Source organism: Podarcis liolepis, assembly GCF_965112155.1.
Source record: "Podarcis liolepis genome assembly, chromosome: Z".
Taxonomy (NCBI): Eukaryota; Metazoa; Chordata; class Lepidosauria; order Squamata; family Lacertidae; genus Podarcis; species Podarcis liolepis.
In genome coordinates this window covers 41478142-41493347 of record NC_139570.1, presented here as the reverse complement: position 1 = coordinate 41493347, position 15206 = coordinate 41478142, and the positions used below count along the sequence as shown (strand labels likewise).

Sequence of the window (15206 nt, the reverse complement as noted above, 5' to 3'; positions counted from 1 at the left end):
AGACTAGAGGAACTGAGCTGATCAAGACTAGAGACCCGGAGAAGCTTGATCTGGTTCACATTCAAAGGCAAACCTCCTAACTTGCACTTTCTGGAACAATATGAGAACCAAAACAAATCATCTTTTAAATTTGCACTTATCCAAATTTTACAATGCACCTCTCCAGCCAGGTAATACGTGCACAAATGCATATAACAGGGCATAGTCACTAAAGGCCCAAGTGTCCTCTGTGGTTAGGAGTGCCTTTTATCAGCTTCATCTGGTTCACCAACTATGGTTGTTCCTGGATGAAGATAGCCTGACCACTGCAGTCCATGCATTGATAAGTCCATGCACTGTGACACCATTGTTAGACCAGCTGCATCTTCTACCAAGCCAAGTTCCAGGTTCTTGTGTTGATTTACAGCGCCCTGAACATCTTGGGTCTGGGATACCTCAGAGATCGCATGAAGCTTTCTATCATCTGCATCCCTAGCTGCTCCCAGAGATGGCGAGGCTCATTTAACAAGAACGAGAGAGAGAGCCTTTAGTGCCCTTGGCCCAGTCCTGTGGAACCTCCTGCCAATAGAGATTCAGCAGGCACCTTTTAAACACCTGCTGAAAACTTTTCCATTCCACCAGGCCTATGCAGAGAATTAAGAGTACATCCCCCCCCCCCCATGGTCTACTGATGTTGGTTTTTAATTATTTTGCTTTTAACTTGATTTTAACTTTTTGTGATTTTACTGTATCGTTTTATATTGGTGTAAATCGCTGTGATACAGTGGCATATAAATATTTTAATAAATAAAAGTGTCCTTTAAAATCCCTTAATAAGGGAGGTGGGTTGAAAAAAAAACCCCACATAATCCTATAGTCTGAAGCGGTGCAGTCTAGAATTCAGCCACTTTATTCTGATGGCTGTCTCTGAAGCAAAGGAAAGGTTAAAGGTGAATGTGAATATGCCCCAGTGTACAGCTCATTGAGGCTGTGGTAAGGGGCTGTGGTAGACCACCTGCTCTGAATGCAGAAGGTCCCTGATTCAATCTTCAGCATCTCCAGGAACTGGAAATGTCCCACCCCCTCCCGCTGCCACCCTGAAACCCTGGAGAGCAGCTGCCAGTCAGTGTACGCAGTAGTGGGCTGGACGCCCTGAACTAGATGCACTGACGGCCTTGGTGCAAGGCAGCTATGTATATTACAGCATTGGAAGCAATCGGGCTGGATACAGAAGAGAAAGGTGGAGGGAAGAGTGATTACTGGTATATTGCTCAAAGATATGCCTAGGATAAAAATCAAAATTCTATGGGGGCAGCTTCCTAAGTGCAAAACAGAGTGAAGTCAAAGACAAGTCTGGTTAATATGTGGAAGGAGGGAGGGAGCCTAAAGCAATAGCTAGTACACCCACCCCCACCCCCTCCAACACTGAGTGAGTGTATATTTGTGAATACTCTGGGGTGTGTTGTTGTTTTTTTGTATTTATGTGCTTTTATGTTTCTATATTGTAAACCACCCTGTGATTCTTGGATGAAGGGCGGAATAGAAATAAAATAAATAAACACAAACAAACTGAGACCAACCGCCATGATTTTCCATCAGCCAATTATTAGGGCTGAGATTAACATGCGACACTTTTTGTGAACTTTTTAGCAACTAGTGGATTAGGTGGAGGTGCCCTTCTGCCCAACTCCCCCAGCTAAACTGGCCATCACTGCAAGAGCTCCAGCTCTGTTGGTGCACCACCTCCGCTCCTGTCTGTTAAATGCATAGGTGGGAATATCATCACAAGAATGGCCATTTGGCAGCACAAGAGGGGGAAAGGCTGGGCCTGTTTCGCTGCCCTTGCTATCTTTCCGTGCCTCCCACTTTCTGCTGTGAGCAATGGGGTTGCAGATGTGCAAAGCCCCACCACTGTGGTGGTGGGGAAAGGAAAGTTAGGATTGTGCCCTGTGAAAAGCAACTTCACTATTCTCATTTTTCAGACTGTGCTTGCCTGTTCAGAGTGACAGCAGTGTTGTGGGGCCTCATTCTCACTGCCTTTGTTCTACCTCAGTAATTGCCCTGTGAAACTAAACTTTGTTGGCACTGCCACTCTTTTTGTGTGATCTCTAATTGGTCGGGGCCATCCATGAAGGAGAAGCAGAACTGGGGGGAAAATGTGAGACAGAAGCAGTGGCTGTTATTGGCCAGAAGCAGCAATGGGGGGGGGGTTGTGTTTTTATGGAAGAGAAGATTTTGGGGCACTGCTTTCAGTCCAAAAATTGAATGAGGAACTTTTGGTACAGTCCAAACAATCATTGAGCATTTGATAACTTGCAGCTGAATGCATGAATGGACACCGTTAAGTCTGCATTGATGACATAGGCTTGTGAGAACACTGTCTCTATAATGTTAAATCTGGGATCACCCATCATACATGAAAGTCTCAACGGACTAATGCAGTAATGAGTGGTGCTGTGACAAAATTTCATTCTACCTTTCTTAAACATTCTCTGTCAATTTATCTACCAGGGTGGCCACTGACACATCTCCCCACATCACTCCCCCCCCCCCAAAAAGAAAGAAGCAGAAAAGGGACAAAGATCACCATAAAATCTGCTAATTTATATGAATAGATACAAATCTAAATATAATGGATTGTATCCAATTAAGTTCTACTCAGAGTACACTAATTGAAGCCAATGGGTCTAAGTCTGTTAATTATTCTGAGTAGGACTGGCTATAGCTATTACTATAATTTAAAGCAAAATGCTGCTGGTGTGATTTAATACATCTCACTAGCCTAGTGGGGAAGACTGACCAGGTGAGATCCTAACCAGGTGATGAGGCAGTTTCAAGGCTCCCAGTCTCCCTTTCTGATGGGTCTTTATCTTTATAAAACTGGAGTTGGATTGGAGCATCCTTCAAAACAAAGGACTTACCATCCTCTGCCAGATCTTCAAATAGAGGTTCATTTCCTGTAAAACAGGGAGCACAGCCACCCTAATTCCTGGTCCTTCTCTGGTCACCCCCTTATTAGAACTGGGGTTTTGTAAGGACAGTCAGTGACATCAGCCCGCCTGAGAGTCCGTACCTTTGGGATGCAATCACAGACAGAAGAACAGGCTGGTTTTGGGAGCCCTGCCAACAGCATATCCCTATGCCTGCCTATACCTGGGATGCACTTCCTAGAGGGCATAATGCATTAGTCATGCCTTTCCAACCCGTGTGAAAATCTTTCAGAAGCAGAGAGCTTGGATGTGACATGAATGCTGGGGAAGAGTACAAGCAATTCTAGATGCCATTGCCCTGCTCCTAAGCCCATTCACAGATTACCCCACTCTTAAGCTTATTCATGCATCACTACACTCCTAAACCCATTCATGGCAAGGCATGCCACACCAATTGATTTCAATTAAAATATCTGCCATGCCCAAGAGGGAATGCCATCCTGTCCTGCTGGCTTGCTGAGGCTACCCAGGAGGCAAATGGGGATGTGTGGATCACTGCAGGCCCCTAACCCACAGTGGGTCTCTGTTCCCTGCATTCAATTCAGCTGCTGGCTTGATTAACACCCAAAGGCCATATTCCTTTCTGTGGAACATTGGGGGGGGGCACATGCCCACAGTGAGTGGGGCCAAAAGCAAACATATAAATGTGCATGTACAAGTATGTATGGCTAGCTCCTCCATACATTCACATGCTACTCTCTGTCCTCCATCCAGGTGAGCAAGATGCCTGATCAGAGTTCAAGGGCATATTCCATCAAGGCAAAAACACTCAAAGAGGGTTTGAAGCAGGATCAGTGAGGTGGGTTGCCTGGAGGCCAGATGGAGAGGCCTGGAGGCCTACATTCAGCCCCTGAGCCTGAGGTTCTCCACCCAATGTAGGACCTGGAAGGGTAGCCCCTAATGGTCAGCTCCTTACCTAAAGATCACTTAGGAAACTAGGAAGTTGCATTCTAACAAGTCCCACCATTGGTCCATCTAGCTCAGGACTGTCTACACTGACTGGCAGTGGCTCTCCAGGATTTCAGACAGGTGTCTCTCCCAGCCCTACCTGGATATACCATTGGGAAGTGAAACAGGGGCCTTCTGCTGTCTCTTGTACTTCTTGATACTGCTAACAGGTGATGTAGCAGGATTTGGCATCACCAGCCCTGGACACCCAGGCTCTCTATCTCTGCCCATTCTTGCCCCCTTGAATATGTGGCACTCAAAACTGCATGCCAATGTCACACCTTCCAAAAATGAGAACCCAAAGAGTTAAAAAAACAAGAGAAAATCTACTGGGTCAAAAGTGGGAACAGTGGTTGCTATGAAGCAGTGGTAGGGGACATTTTTCAGCCAGGCAAAATGGCTCAAGGCAGAGAGATGGTGAAGCAGGACTAGTGAAGCAACCTTCACATGAGAAAGGTTCTGGCCTCAAGGAGTCCCATGATGGAGAGCCCTGGAAGGCTGAGGTCCCCCACCCCTACTGTAAAGCCCATAGCCCTCCAAAGTACTGCTGACATGGATTTTATCTACCCATGTTTAGGGTTGCCATATTTTGAAGAGCAAAAAACAGGACGTTATTGCAATTGTGATTTTAAATGCCCCTTACTATATGTAGGCTATAGAAGCACTAATATGCTGCAGAGGGGGGTGGGCAGGAGAAGAGAAGAGTCTTCAACCACCAGTTATGTCTATGTCTCATCCAGAATTCTGGCAAATTTAAAAAATCCACCCGGACAGAAATTTTACCCCTAAAAAAGAGGATGTGTTCTGGAAAAAGAGGACACATGGCAACCCTACCCGTTTAGCCCAGGAACAGCATGTCTTCCAAGTAGAATCACAAGGAACCAGGCTCTGTAGGGTTATTAATTATGCAGCATACTTCTTGTGCCCCATAACTTCCACCCACAAGTACATATGTGATGTTACCCCCACTGTCTTTTATGAACTTCACAGGGTGGGAGGAAATGACAACATCAGTAACACCCAGTGCATGTCAAAGCAGAATCAGGCTCAGGGTCTCCCTAATCCAGCGGTTCTCAACCTGTGGATCCCCAGATGTTGTTGGACTACAACTCCCATCTTCCCTGAGCTCTGGGGACCCACAGGCCTGCCCTAGCTAGTATTTGAATCCACAGTAGGTCTTAACAAAAGAAAGTACTTCTTCAAACAGTGCAGAGTTAAAATATTAGAATTCACTCCCAGAAGAAGCAGTGTTGGCCACCAATGGGATTTATCAGCTTTGGTCAATATATCAATGATGAGCCTAAATGGCTGGGGAACAGATTGCCTAAAGGAACATCTCTTCCCATACCTAAGTGTCCAGTCCTCAAGACTCTTCATGAGAGAGCCTTTCCCAGGTCCACCACTGCCATCTAATGAAGTGCGGCAGTGTAGCCTCTAGGAAGGGAGCCTTTTCAGTGGTGGTTCCCTGGTAATGAGATGTTTCCCCCTAACCAACCACTAATACAATTTCAGCAGGTAGAATTCCCTATTAAAAAAATTGGTGGTCACATATAATACCCTCATTAAAGTCCTGATTCATTGTGGGAGTGCAGTCTCATGACACAATTAACACATTACAGAGCAGGGGTCAGCAATTTGGCATCTGTTAGGGTCCTTGGGCACACTTGGGGTCTTCCCTTAGTGTCTATAAAACTTGGAGCTTTCTGCACCTCACTGTCCCCTTGGTCATGAGGTATTGAGGGAACTTACCTTGTTTTGCCTTAAAAGGTACCTAGAGCTAAAGGAGAAAGTTGGAAAAGTGGTGTTCTTTCCAACTCCCTCTTTTGGGTAGATTTCCTGTGCCTCACTCAGCAGAATAACCAGGAAGGTCCAAAACTGGTGCAAAACTGGCTTACCGCATTTGGAAGTCAGTGAAGTAATACACATTGCTACCTAATGCATGGCTGACTTTTGCTTCAAGGGGGGTGGGGGACGGAGAGAGGAGCTGCAAGTGGTACTCAGCCCTGCTGCTGGCACCTGTCCATCGCCACCCTTGCCAAGAACAGTCCACCAGCCTCAGCTCATCCATTCAGAGAAGCAAACAAGTACCTAGGTGCCTTTCTGCCCTGCAGAAGACCCGCTATTTCCACAGCTGATTTTCTATGTGCCCCTGCTGTTCCCACACCCCCTCCCGCTGCCCGCCCGCCCGCAAACATACACCAGGTAGATCCCCTCCCCCTACAAGGAAATACCCGCCTAATTAGACAATGCTTTTCATGCACTGCTTTGTTTACATGGAGCCCCTTCGCAGTCGGGGAATGAATAAAAGGCGCCAGCTCGCCTTACAATCCAGCGATATATGCAGTACATACAGTGTTTCAAGATTTAGAGAAGACAGACAGACAGACAGAGCATGCCGGTAGGCGGGCTGTGGAAGGATTGATGGATATAAGAGAAAGGATGGAAAAGGGATGCCATGGAACAGAGGTAAAGCGGAGAACTCGGTCCTGCATCTATCTGCAATGCTGGGATCATTCATTCAGGCTGTGAGCTGCCCGCCCCACCGCCCAAGTGAAATGGACGGTTTCAAAGGAAATGCAAAAACACCTGCCGATTTCGGAGAAAAGGCTTGCCCATCGCTTGCCTGTTAACAGATGTGTACCCAGAAGATAGTGCTGCATTTTTTATTTGATTATTTCCCCTGGTTAATTTTCCTTTATCTGCATGCAAAACCTTGGTGTGAGCGCGAGAGAGGGAAGATTCTTTACGCAAAGGGGTGTATTTTCCAAACCGTGTGCTCCTGCCTCCCCAGACAGCTCCCAAAGATGGTGCATAATAGCACACACCACAAATTGGGAAGACTGGGGGAAAGGGCTTCAGCAACCCCCAACCCCCCGCACAGATTAACGCACACTGCAAGTTAACAGGGGCTGAAGTCACGCTTTCGGGATTTTCAATAACTGGCATGCAGCAGTTTTGTATGTTTATTTGAATCTCATCCCGGTTTGGTTGTTTTGGAATCTTTGGTCTTAGTTAATAATGGCACCCCCTCCTCCCGCGGGAAAAAAACAAAACAGGTTTGGGATGTTAAGGAGCATGGGTGTGGGTTTACAATAAAAGGGAGGGGGAATCCAATTTTCCACATTTTTGCTCCAATAAACCCATTCGGCTCCTTGCTATGTCCGAAGTCCACAACGGAGGTGGTCATCTCCACACTGAGGCATGCAATGCTGCAGTACCTGTGTCCAGTTTCGCTGCCCAAGGACCCCAGCCTCCGCGCGGGTAGCAAGGGGCTGACCCCCGGGACATCCTCGGTCGTTGCCAGAGGCGGGATGGTTTTCTGGTGAGCATTGCTCTCGGATGGCGACTTCTTCAGCTTTGCTCTGGCCATCGCGGAGGCTTCTTCGGAGATGGGGGCTGCCTTCACTTCCCCCCTCAGCAAGAACTCTTCTCTCTTCTTGCTCTTTCACTCATAGCAATCCTTTGCTCGAAATGCAGTTGGGTCGAGAGCGGGAAGCACGTACCATTTTCGCTCTCCCAGGCACACAACACACTTGGCCCCCCCAGACAAAGCTGCACAGTGGAACAATCCTGCCCTTGTGGATTTATTGTGGTACTGATGAAGGGAGGCTCTGGCTGGCATGGTGGTGCAATGAATCAGGTGGCATGCAGCGGAACCGTGGCAAGATGAGAAGAGAAAGTGCTTCCCCTGGCTAATAGGATTTATGCTGGTGGCACTTCCAATGCCTTGACCAGTTAATATGATGATAGGTGATATTTTTCAGGGGCTGTAGTGGTAAAATGCTAAAGTGCAGGAGCTCATCAGAGAGCACTATATGAAGAGCCCTAGAGAACCCTATAGCCTTGAACCTGTGGATAGACCCCACATAGAGTAATAGAATTGGAAGGCGGTCAAAGGGCCATCAGGTGCAACCCACAACAAAATATAGGCAGGAATTTTGACCATGTGTGTGCAGTTTCATAGTTTGTACAGGCACAGGAAATCTCAGGCCCAGGTAGGTTGAATGTGGTCCTCTGATCCTCTCTATCTGCCCCCTGAGACTCTTCCCCAAATCACACATCTCAATAGGCTTGCTCCACCTCCTTAATGACATGAGTGCTTTTGCCTGGCTGGATTGTGTCCTTGGCCTGTGATAATGCCTCTGGCTTGCTTGAATGAAGGATGGAGAGAGGGCTGTGCTTGAAAGCCTCATTCTGCCAGTTACCCTGGTGTACATATACATATGGGGATGCAGGTGGCGCTGTGGGTTAAACCACAGAGCCTAGGAGTTGCCAATCAGAAGGTCGGCGGTTCGAATCCCCACTACGGGGTGAGCTCCCATTGCCCAGTCCCTGCTCTTGTCAACCAAGCAGTTCAAAAGCACATCAAAGTGCAAGTAGAGAAATAGGCACCGCTCCAGCGGAAGGTAAATGCTGTTTCTGTGCGCTGCTCTGGTTCGCCAGAAGCGGCTTAGTCATGCTGGCCACATGACCCAGAAGCTGTACGCCGACTCCCTCAGCCAATAAAGCCAGATGAGAGTCTCAACCCCAGAGTCAGTCACAACTGGACCTAATGGTCATGGGTCCCTTTACCTTTTATCTTTACATATACATATGCAACACACACACACACACTTTTGGCAACAGAAGCAAGAGAGACAACATGGGAGTAGTTGCTAAAGCAGGAAAGGGGAAGCTGCAGCCATTCAGAAGTTGTTGGACTCCAGTTCCCATCAACCCCAGCCAGTATTGGTTGTTTTTATATTGTACATCATTTTTTTAAAAAAACCAGTGGTTTATAAATGATTTAAAATAAAATAAAATAAAATAAATTATTAAATCTGCTTTCCTCTTCATTTCCAAACCAGCATGGTGTGATGCCTATCTGCATTCATGCCTGCATGAATCAGCCATTGATGCCATTAATGCAAGTGGAGTCACCTAAAGAGAATTGCCTCCTAGTGTCTACTTCAGCAGCAGCTGGTGCCTGCTGAGCCTAGTGAGGTGGAAGGCAGGGAGCCCAACAGCAGGGGGCGTCAGAGCCAATGACAGAAGGAGCCAAATTGTTTTAGGTTTGCCTTCCCTCTCCTCCTCCTCCTCTTCCCTGCTTGAGTTCTATAAGGGCAATACTGAAACTAAAGAGAAGGAGAAGGCTGACAGTCAGTGCTGACAACCCCTGGAATGGATGTAAGGTTCGAAAGCACATTAAAGTGCAAGTAGATAAATAGGTACCACTCTGGCGGGAAGGCAAACGGTGTTTCCGTGCACTGCTCTGGTTCGCCAGAAGCGGCTTAGTCATGCTGGCCACATGACCCAGAAGCTGTACGTCAGTAAAGCGAGATGAGCGCCACAACCCCAGAGTTGGCCATGGCTGGACCTGATGGTCAGGGGTCCCTTTACCTTTACCTTTAAGAAGGGAGGCAGGTGGGGGTGGGGTGGGTGAGCAGACTGAGGTTAGTTTAGCACAGTGTTTCCCAACCGGTGTGCCGCGGCACACTACTGTGCCGTGAGACACCGGCTGGTGTGCCGTGGGAGGGAGGCGGGCGAGTCGGGCGGCGAGAGGCGGCGGCGGCGGCGAGGATCCGCGTCGAGCCGGGGGCGGCTCCGCGGTGGTGGTGCCGAGCGGCGGGGCAGCTCGCGCAAAAGGGAGGAGCGCGAGACAGCGGAGGAGGAGGAGGCCGGCATGTCCGGGCAGCAGCAGCAACAGCAGCAGCAGCAACTCCCGGCGACGGCTCCTCCTCCGCCCGCTATCGCCGCCACCACCACAACAGCCGCCGCCGCCTCAGCTGCCGCCGTCCCTCAGTCCCTCGCTCTGCTGCCTCCTCCCACCCCGGCAAGGGGAAGGGAAAAAACGTTCACTTTTGTGCGTCCCCCCCCCCCCGCGTGACGCTGCGCGCTGACGTCACGGGGCGGGGCTTTAATGGTGGTGTGCCGCGAGATTTTTTTCCGGTAAGCAGGTGTGCCGTTGCCCAAAAACGTTTGGGAAACACTGGTTTAGCAGTACCACATTTGCCCTAATGGAGTAGCCTCCAGTGATTTGCTCACAGTAAGCACACTGGCTTAGCTTTTAGCTAGAAATATAAATGTTTCTAGTTAGGGAGACCACTGAACCGGCCCCTCCAAGATCTACATTTTGCATGCATGCACCAACTGTCTGAGGACTTGCCTTTTTAAGGTCACAGCAGCGGGGTACTTCACAGATACCCTATAATTTGGATTTAAATACACACTTCTGCCGAATTTGCATCCTTGGGAGCAATTTAACAAACAAAAGCCACTGCCCATCATTTGAAGGGAAAGCTTTCTTTCCTATATACTTTCCCATCCCCCAGGAGGGTAGCACACCTGAATCACAGACATAAAATAGGCAAGTGTGCCCTTGGCTCCTGGCTCCACTGATTAATCAGCTTAAAAGCTTTTAGTTGATTAATCTACTCCAGTAACTCCCAAATGGCACAAGTGAGCTAAAATGATTCACAGCCACTAAATAATGCACAATAATTCACACTCCCTAAAAGCTTTAAAAGTCAGAGGTTGAGGATCTTTTCCAGACTGGGGGCCACATTTCCTTCTGAGTAGCCTCTGAAGGGCCACATGCTAATGGTGGGCAGGACCAGAGGTAAAAGAAGGTGGAGGAATGAATGGGAATTGTTACCTTTGTATAGTAGGCTAGATTCTACACACTCACCTACCCCTCTCTGTCCTCCATCCAGGCAAGCAAGGGGCATGATCAGAGCTGAAGGGCACATTCCAGCAAGATCCTCTGGGTCTGAAGCAAGGCCAATGAAGGGTGTGGGCTGGGGAGAGGGGTGTGGGCTAAGAGCTAAAAAGGGATGCTGGGGAGGAGGCATTTGGCCCCTGGGCCTGAGATCACCCACTCCTGCTTTAAACTGGTCAATCAGTGGTGGCTGCAACTTATTTTATCATTGTACATGTGTATCATTGTACACATTTTTATCATTGCACATACAGCAGTATGTGGACCGAGAACTCCCAGAAGTGCAAGCTGGATTTAGAAGAGGCAGAGGAACCAGAGACCAAATTGCAAACATGCGCTGGATTACGGAGAAAGCTAGAGAGTTCCAGATAGACATCTACTTCTGCTTCATTGACTATGCAAAAGCCTTTGACTGTGTCGACCACAGCAAACTATGGCAAGTTCTAAAAGAAATGGGAGTGCCTGATCACCTCATCTGTCTCCTGAGAAATCTCTATGTGGGACAAGAAACTACAGTTAGGGTTTTTTTTATAAGATATTTATTAAAGATTTTAAACATTATATTCACCAAACACATATAAAACCATCACCAAAATACAACAAACCAAGAAAAACAGAAAAAAGCAAAAAGATTAACATATAATAAAAAAACATACAACAAAATCAGATACCCAACAACCATATTTTCTTAACTTTTTGGACTTCCTCACATCTCCCATTCCTGCGTTCCCAATTATAAAATTATAAACAGCAATTTATCACCTTGTTTCAACTCTTATTTTGTAATTTTCAAATATTATGTCTCCGACTTTAAATATTTTTATCAAATACTTAAATACTTAATTTAGACATAATGTTATTACAAAATTTATCTTTTGCTCAAATCTCACTTATTCTCATGTTTCTTTCAACTAAATTGCTAGTGCCGTGTTGTTTTCAGTCCTGCATCCTTCTTAGCACTCATACAATTTACAATGTTTTTGTAAATAGTCCTTGAACTTTTTCCAGTCCTCTTCCACTGCCTCTTCTCCCAGGTCTCGGATTCTGCCAGTCATTTCTGCCAATTCCATGTAGTCTATCAGTTGCGTCTGCCATTCATCCACGGTGGGCAAATCTTGGGTCTTCCAATATTTTGCGATAAGTATTCTTGCTGCTGTTGTTGCGTACATAAAAAAAGTTTGATCCTTCTTTAACACCCTCTGGCCTACAATACCCAGAAGGAAGGCCTCTGGTTTCTTAGAGAAGGTATACTCAAATACCTTTTTTAATTCATTATAGATCATTTCCCAGAAAACCTTGACCCTAGGGCAAGTCCACCAGAGGTGAAAGAATGTTCCTTCAGTTTCTTTACATTTCCAACATTTATTATCAGGCAGGTGATATATTTTTGCAAGCTTGACTGGGGTCATGTACCACCTATATATCATTTTCATGATATTTTCTTTCAAGGCATTGCATGCCGTGAACTTCACACCGGTGGTCCATAACCTTTCCCAGTCAGCAAACATAATGTTATACCCAATGTCCTGTGCCCATTTTATCATAGCTGATTTAACCGTTTCATCTTGTGTATTCCATTTTAACAGCAAGTTGTACATTTTTGAAAGTACCGTGGTCTTAGGTTCTAACAGTTCTGTTTCTAATTTCGATTTTCCCACCTGGAATCCTATCTTTTTGTCCGAATTAAAAACCTCTTTAATCTGAGCATAGTGTAACCAATCTTGCACTTTATCTTTTAATTTCTCCAAAGAAGCTACAGTTAGAACTGGATATGGAACAACTGATTGGTTCAAAATTGGGAAAGGAGTACGACAAGGCTGTATATTGTCTCCCTGCTTATTTAACATATGCAGAATTCATCATGCGAAAGGCTGGGCTGGATGAATCCCAAACCAGAATTAAGATTGCCGGAAGAAATATCAACAACCTCAGATATGCAGATGACACAACCTTGATGGCAGAAAGTGAGGAGAAATTAAAGAACCTTTTAATGAGGGTGAAAGAGGAGAGCGCAAAATATGGCCTGAAGCTCAACATCAAAAAAACAAAGATCATGGCAACTGGTCCCATCACCTCCTGGCAAATAGAAGGAGAAGAAATGGAGGCAGTGAGAGATTTTACTTTCTTGGGCTCCATGATCACTGCAGATGATGACAGCAGCCACGAAATTAAGAGACGCCTGCTTCTTGGGAGGAAAGCAATGACAAACCTAGACAGCATCTTAAAAAGTAGAGACATCACCTTGCCAACAAAGATCCGTATAGTAAAAGCTATGGTTTTCCCAGTAGTGATGTATGGAAGTGAGAGCTGGACCATAAAGAAGGCTGATCACCAAAGAATTGATGCTTTTGAATTATGGTGCTGAAGGAGACTATTGAGAGTCCCATGGACTGCAAGAAGAACAAACCGATCCATTCTTAAGGAAATCAGCCCTGAGTGCTCACTGGAAGGACAGATCCTGAAGCTGAGGCTCCAATACTTTGGCCACCTCATGAGAAGAGAAGACTCCCTGGAAAAGACCCTGATGTTGGGAAAGATGGAGGGCACAAGGAGAAGGGGACGACAGAGGACGAGATGGTTGGACAGCGTTCTCGAAGCTACAAACATGAGTGTGACCAAACTGCGAGAGGCAGTGGAAGACAGAAGTGCCTGGCGTGCTCTGGTCCATGGGGTCACGAAGAGTCGGACACGACTAAACGACAACATATGTGTATCTATTTTTGCTTCTGCATACTACTGTGAGGTCTTTGCGGGGTTTTGGGTTTGGAGGGGTTTTTGGTGGCATGCTAACAAGAGAGCCACTAGTGTGCTGCAGCATCAAATCATTAAACAATTAATGTCTTCTGCAGGTCCAGAGCTCCCATCCCTAGAGTGGAGCCACTGCTGGCTGCATCTCTGTGTGATTCACTGATCTGGCCGTGTCATTTTCCAATCAGCTTCTGCTGGCTGCAGAGAAGAGGGGTCAAAATTCCACCATGGTTCCTGTACCACATACAATCAGAGCATCCTGGTGCAAATGGCACAGCAGTGAAGGATGCAGATTGATATCCTGTGCTTTCTGGAACATAATGACGTTTCTGAGGATGCTCAAAAGCATCATTTCTCATGATGGAGAGGCCAGCAAATGCCTCTCCTGGCTCCATTAAGCAATCCCTATTCTCAAAATTTTTTGCTTGCACTTGGGAAGAGGGAGAATTGGCAGGGGAGGCTGCCTAGCAGTAGGGATGGGAATTCCTATTTAGCCTCTCTTGAAATGTGGTGGAGTTTTGGGCAGGGCTTCCATTTTGAGACCCCCCCTCCCCGAATACACACTGAAGCATAAACACACCCATGCACCCACACTTCCTTGCTCTCACACACCTTTACACACACACACACAAACACATGGGTGCAGGGACACTTATTTTGACTGTATTTGAATCACTTGGGGGTGGGGTGAGGAGTAAAAGCCTCAGCTCCCCAGGAAACCTGATGCAGTCAAAATGCCATCTCCACACTGCTTAGAAACTGAAGATGATAAGCAGGATAAGCAGCAGGGTAAAGGATAGAATTTGGCTAAAAGTTGCATGCAACCCATGGGCAAAGGTTATCCATTCTAGGTCTTAAATCTTCTGGAAATCTTTGCCTGGGTGAATTTCCACTAGAGGGGGAACTTTCAGCCCTGTAGATGTTGTTGAACAACAGCTCCCATCAGCTTCAGAAAACAGGGCTGATGCTGAGAAATTATGGGAGTTTTAGTCAAATGTCATCTGGAGGACCAAAGCTTCTCCACACCTGCATCAGAGGCTGTTTAGGATAACACAACCCGTGCAGTCGCATTGGGTGCCGCACTGCAGGGGGTGCCAAAACAATGCTATAGAACGGAGCATGAGAGGTGGGGAGGGGCAACAAATTTTAGCATTGCCCAAGGAACCACTGAAATATGAGAGACCAAAGTCTGCCACTACCTGCATTAGAGAACTCCGTGGTTACTGTTCTTTCGACATCGTATACAGTGGTACCTCGGGTTATAGATGCTTCAGGTTACAAACACTTCAGGTTACAGACACTTCAGGTTACAGACTCTGCTAACCCAGAAATAGTACCTCGGGTTAATAACTTTGCTTCAGGATGAGAACAGAAATCACGCGGCGGCGGTGTGGTGGCAGCGGGAGACCCCATTAGCTAAAGTGGAATCTCAGTTTCAGGTTAAGAACGGACCTCCAGAACGAATTAAGTTCTTAACTGGAGATACCACTGTAATCTGAGTGGATATGGAAGGGGCTATAGAAGCAAGCTGTCAGTCTGAAAGGAACATCAGCACCTTCAAAGCCAAAACCACCTTGGGGATTCCCATTAACCAACTCAGAACTCTTTTAGGCCAGCCAGATCAGGTTTCTATCCCTTCCTGGGCAGGTGAATATGAGGTGTAGCAGTTAGAGGTATAGCAGTTAACTAGGACCTGAGAGCCCAGGGTTCAAATCCCCACTCAGCCATGAAACTCAGTGGGTGCCCTTGGCCCAGTCACTCACTCTCAGCCTAACCTACCTCACAGGGTTGTTATGAGGATAAAATGGGGGGGGGGGAGAAGAATGTATGCTGCTTTGAGCTCC

General features: G+C 46.8%; 1 protein-coding gene across 14 annotated transcripts in view; it reads right to left on the bottom strand.

Moving 5' to 3' along the window:
- KCNT1 (potassium sodium-activated channel subfamily T member 1) overlaps positions 1-15206 on the bottom strand; it is a 200063-nt gene that overhangs the window by 111405 nt on the left and 73452 nt on the right. For 4 of the 14 annotated variants that reach the window (XM_083485756.1, XM_083485746.1, XM_083485757.1 and 1 more), the window contains exon 1: positions 7136-7435. The exons of the other annotated variants lie outside the window; for them this stretch is intronic. In XM_083485756.1, the coding sequence (XP_083341882.1) occupies positions 7136-7287 (152 nt within the window). In that variant the 5' untranslated portion in view covers positions 7288-7435. Of the gene's footprint in view, positions 1-7135; positions 7436-15206 lie in introns of those variants that run through there. 14 annotated transcript variants of the gene reach the window in all.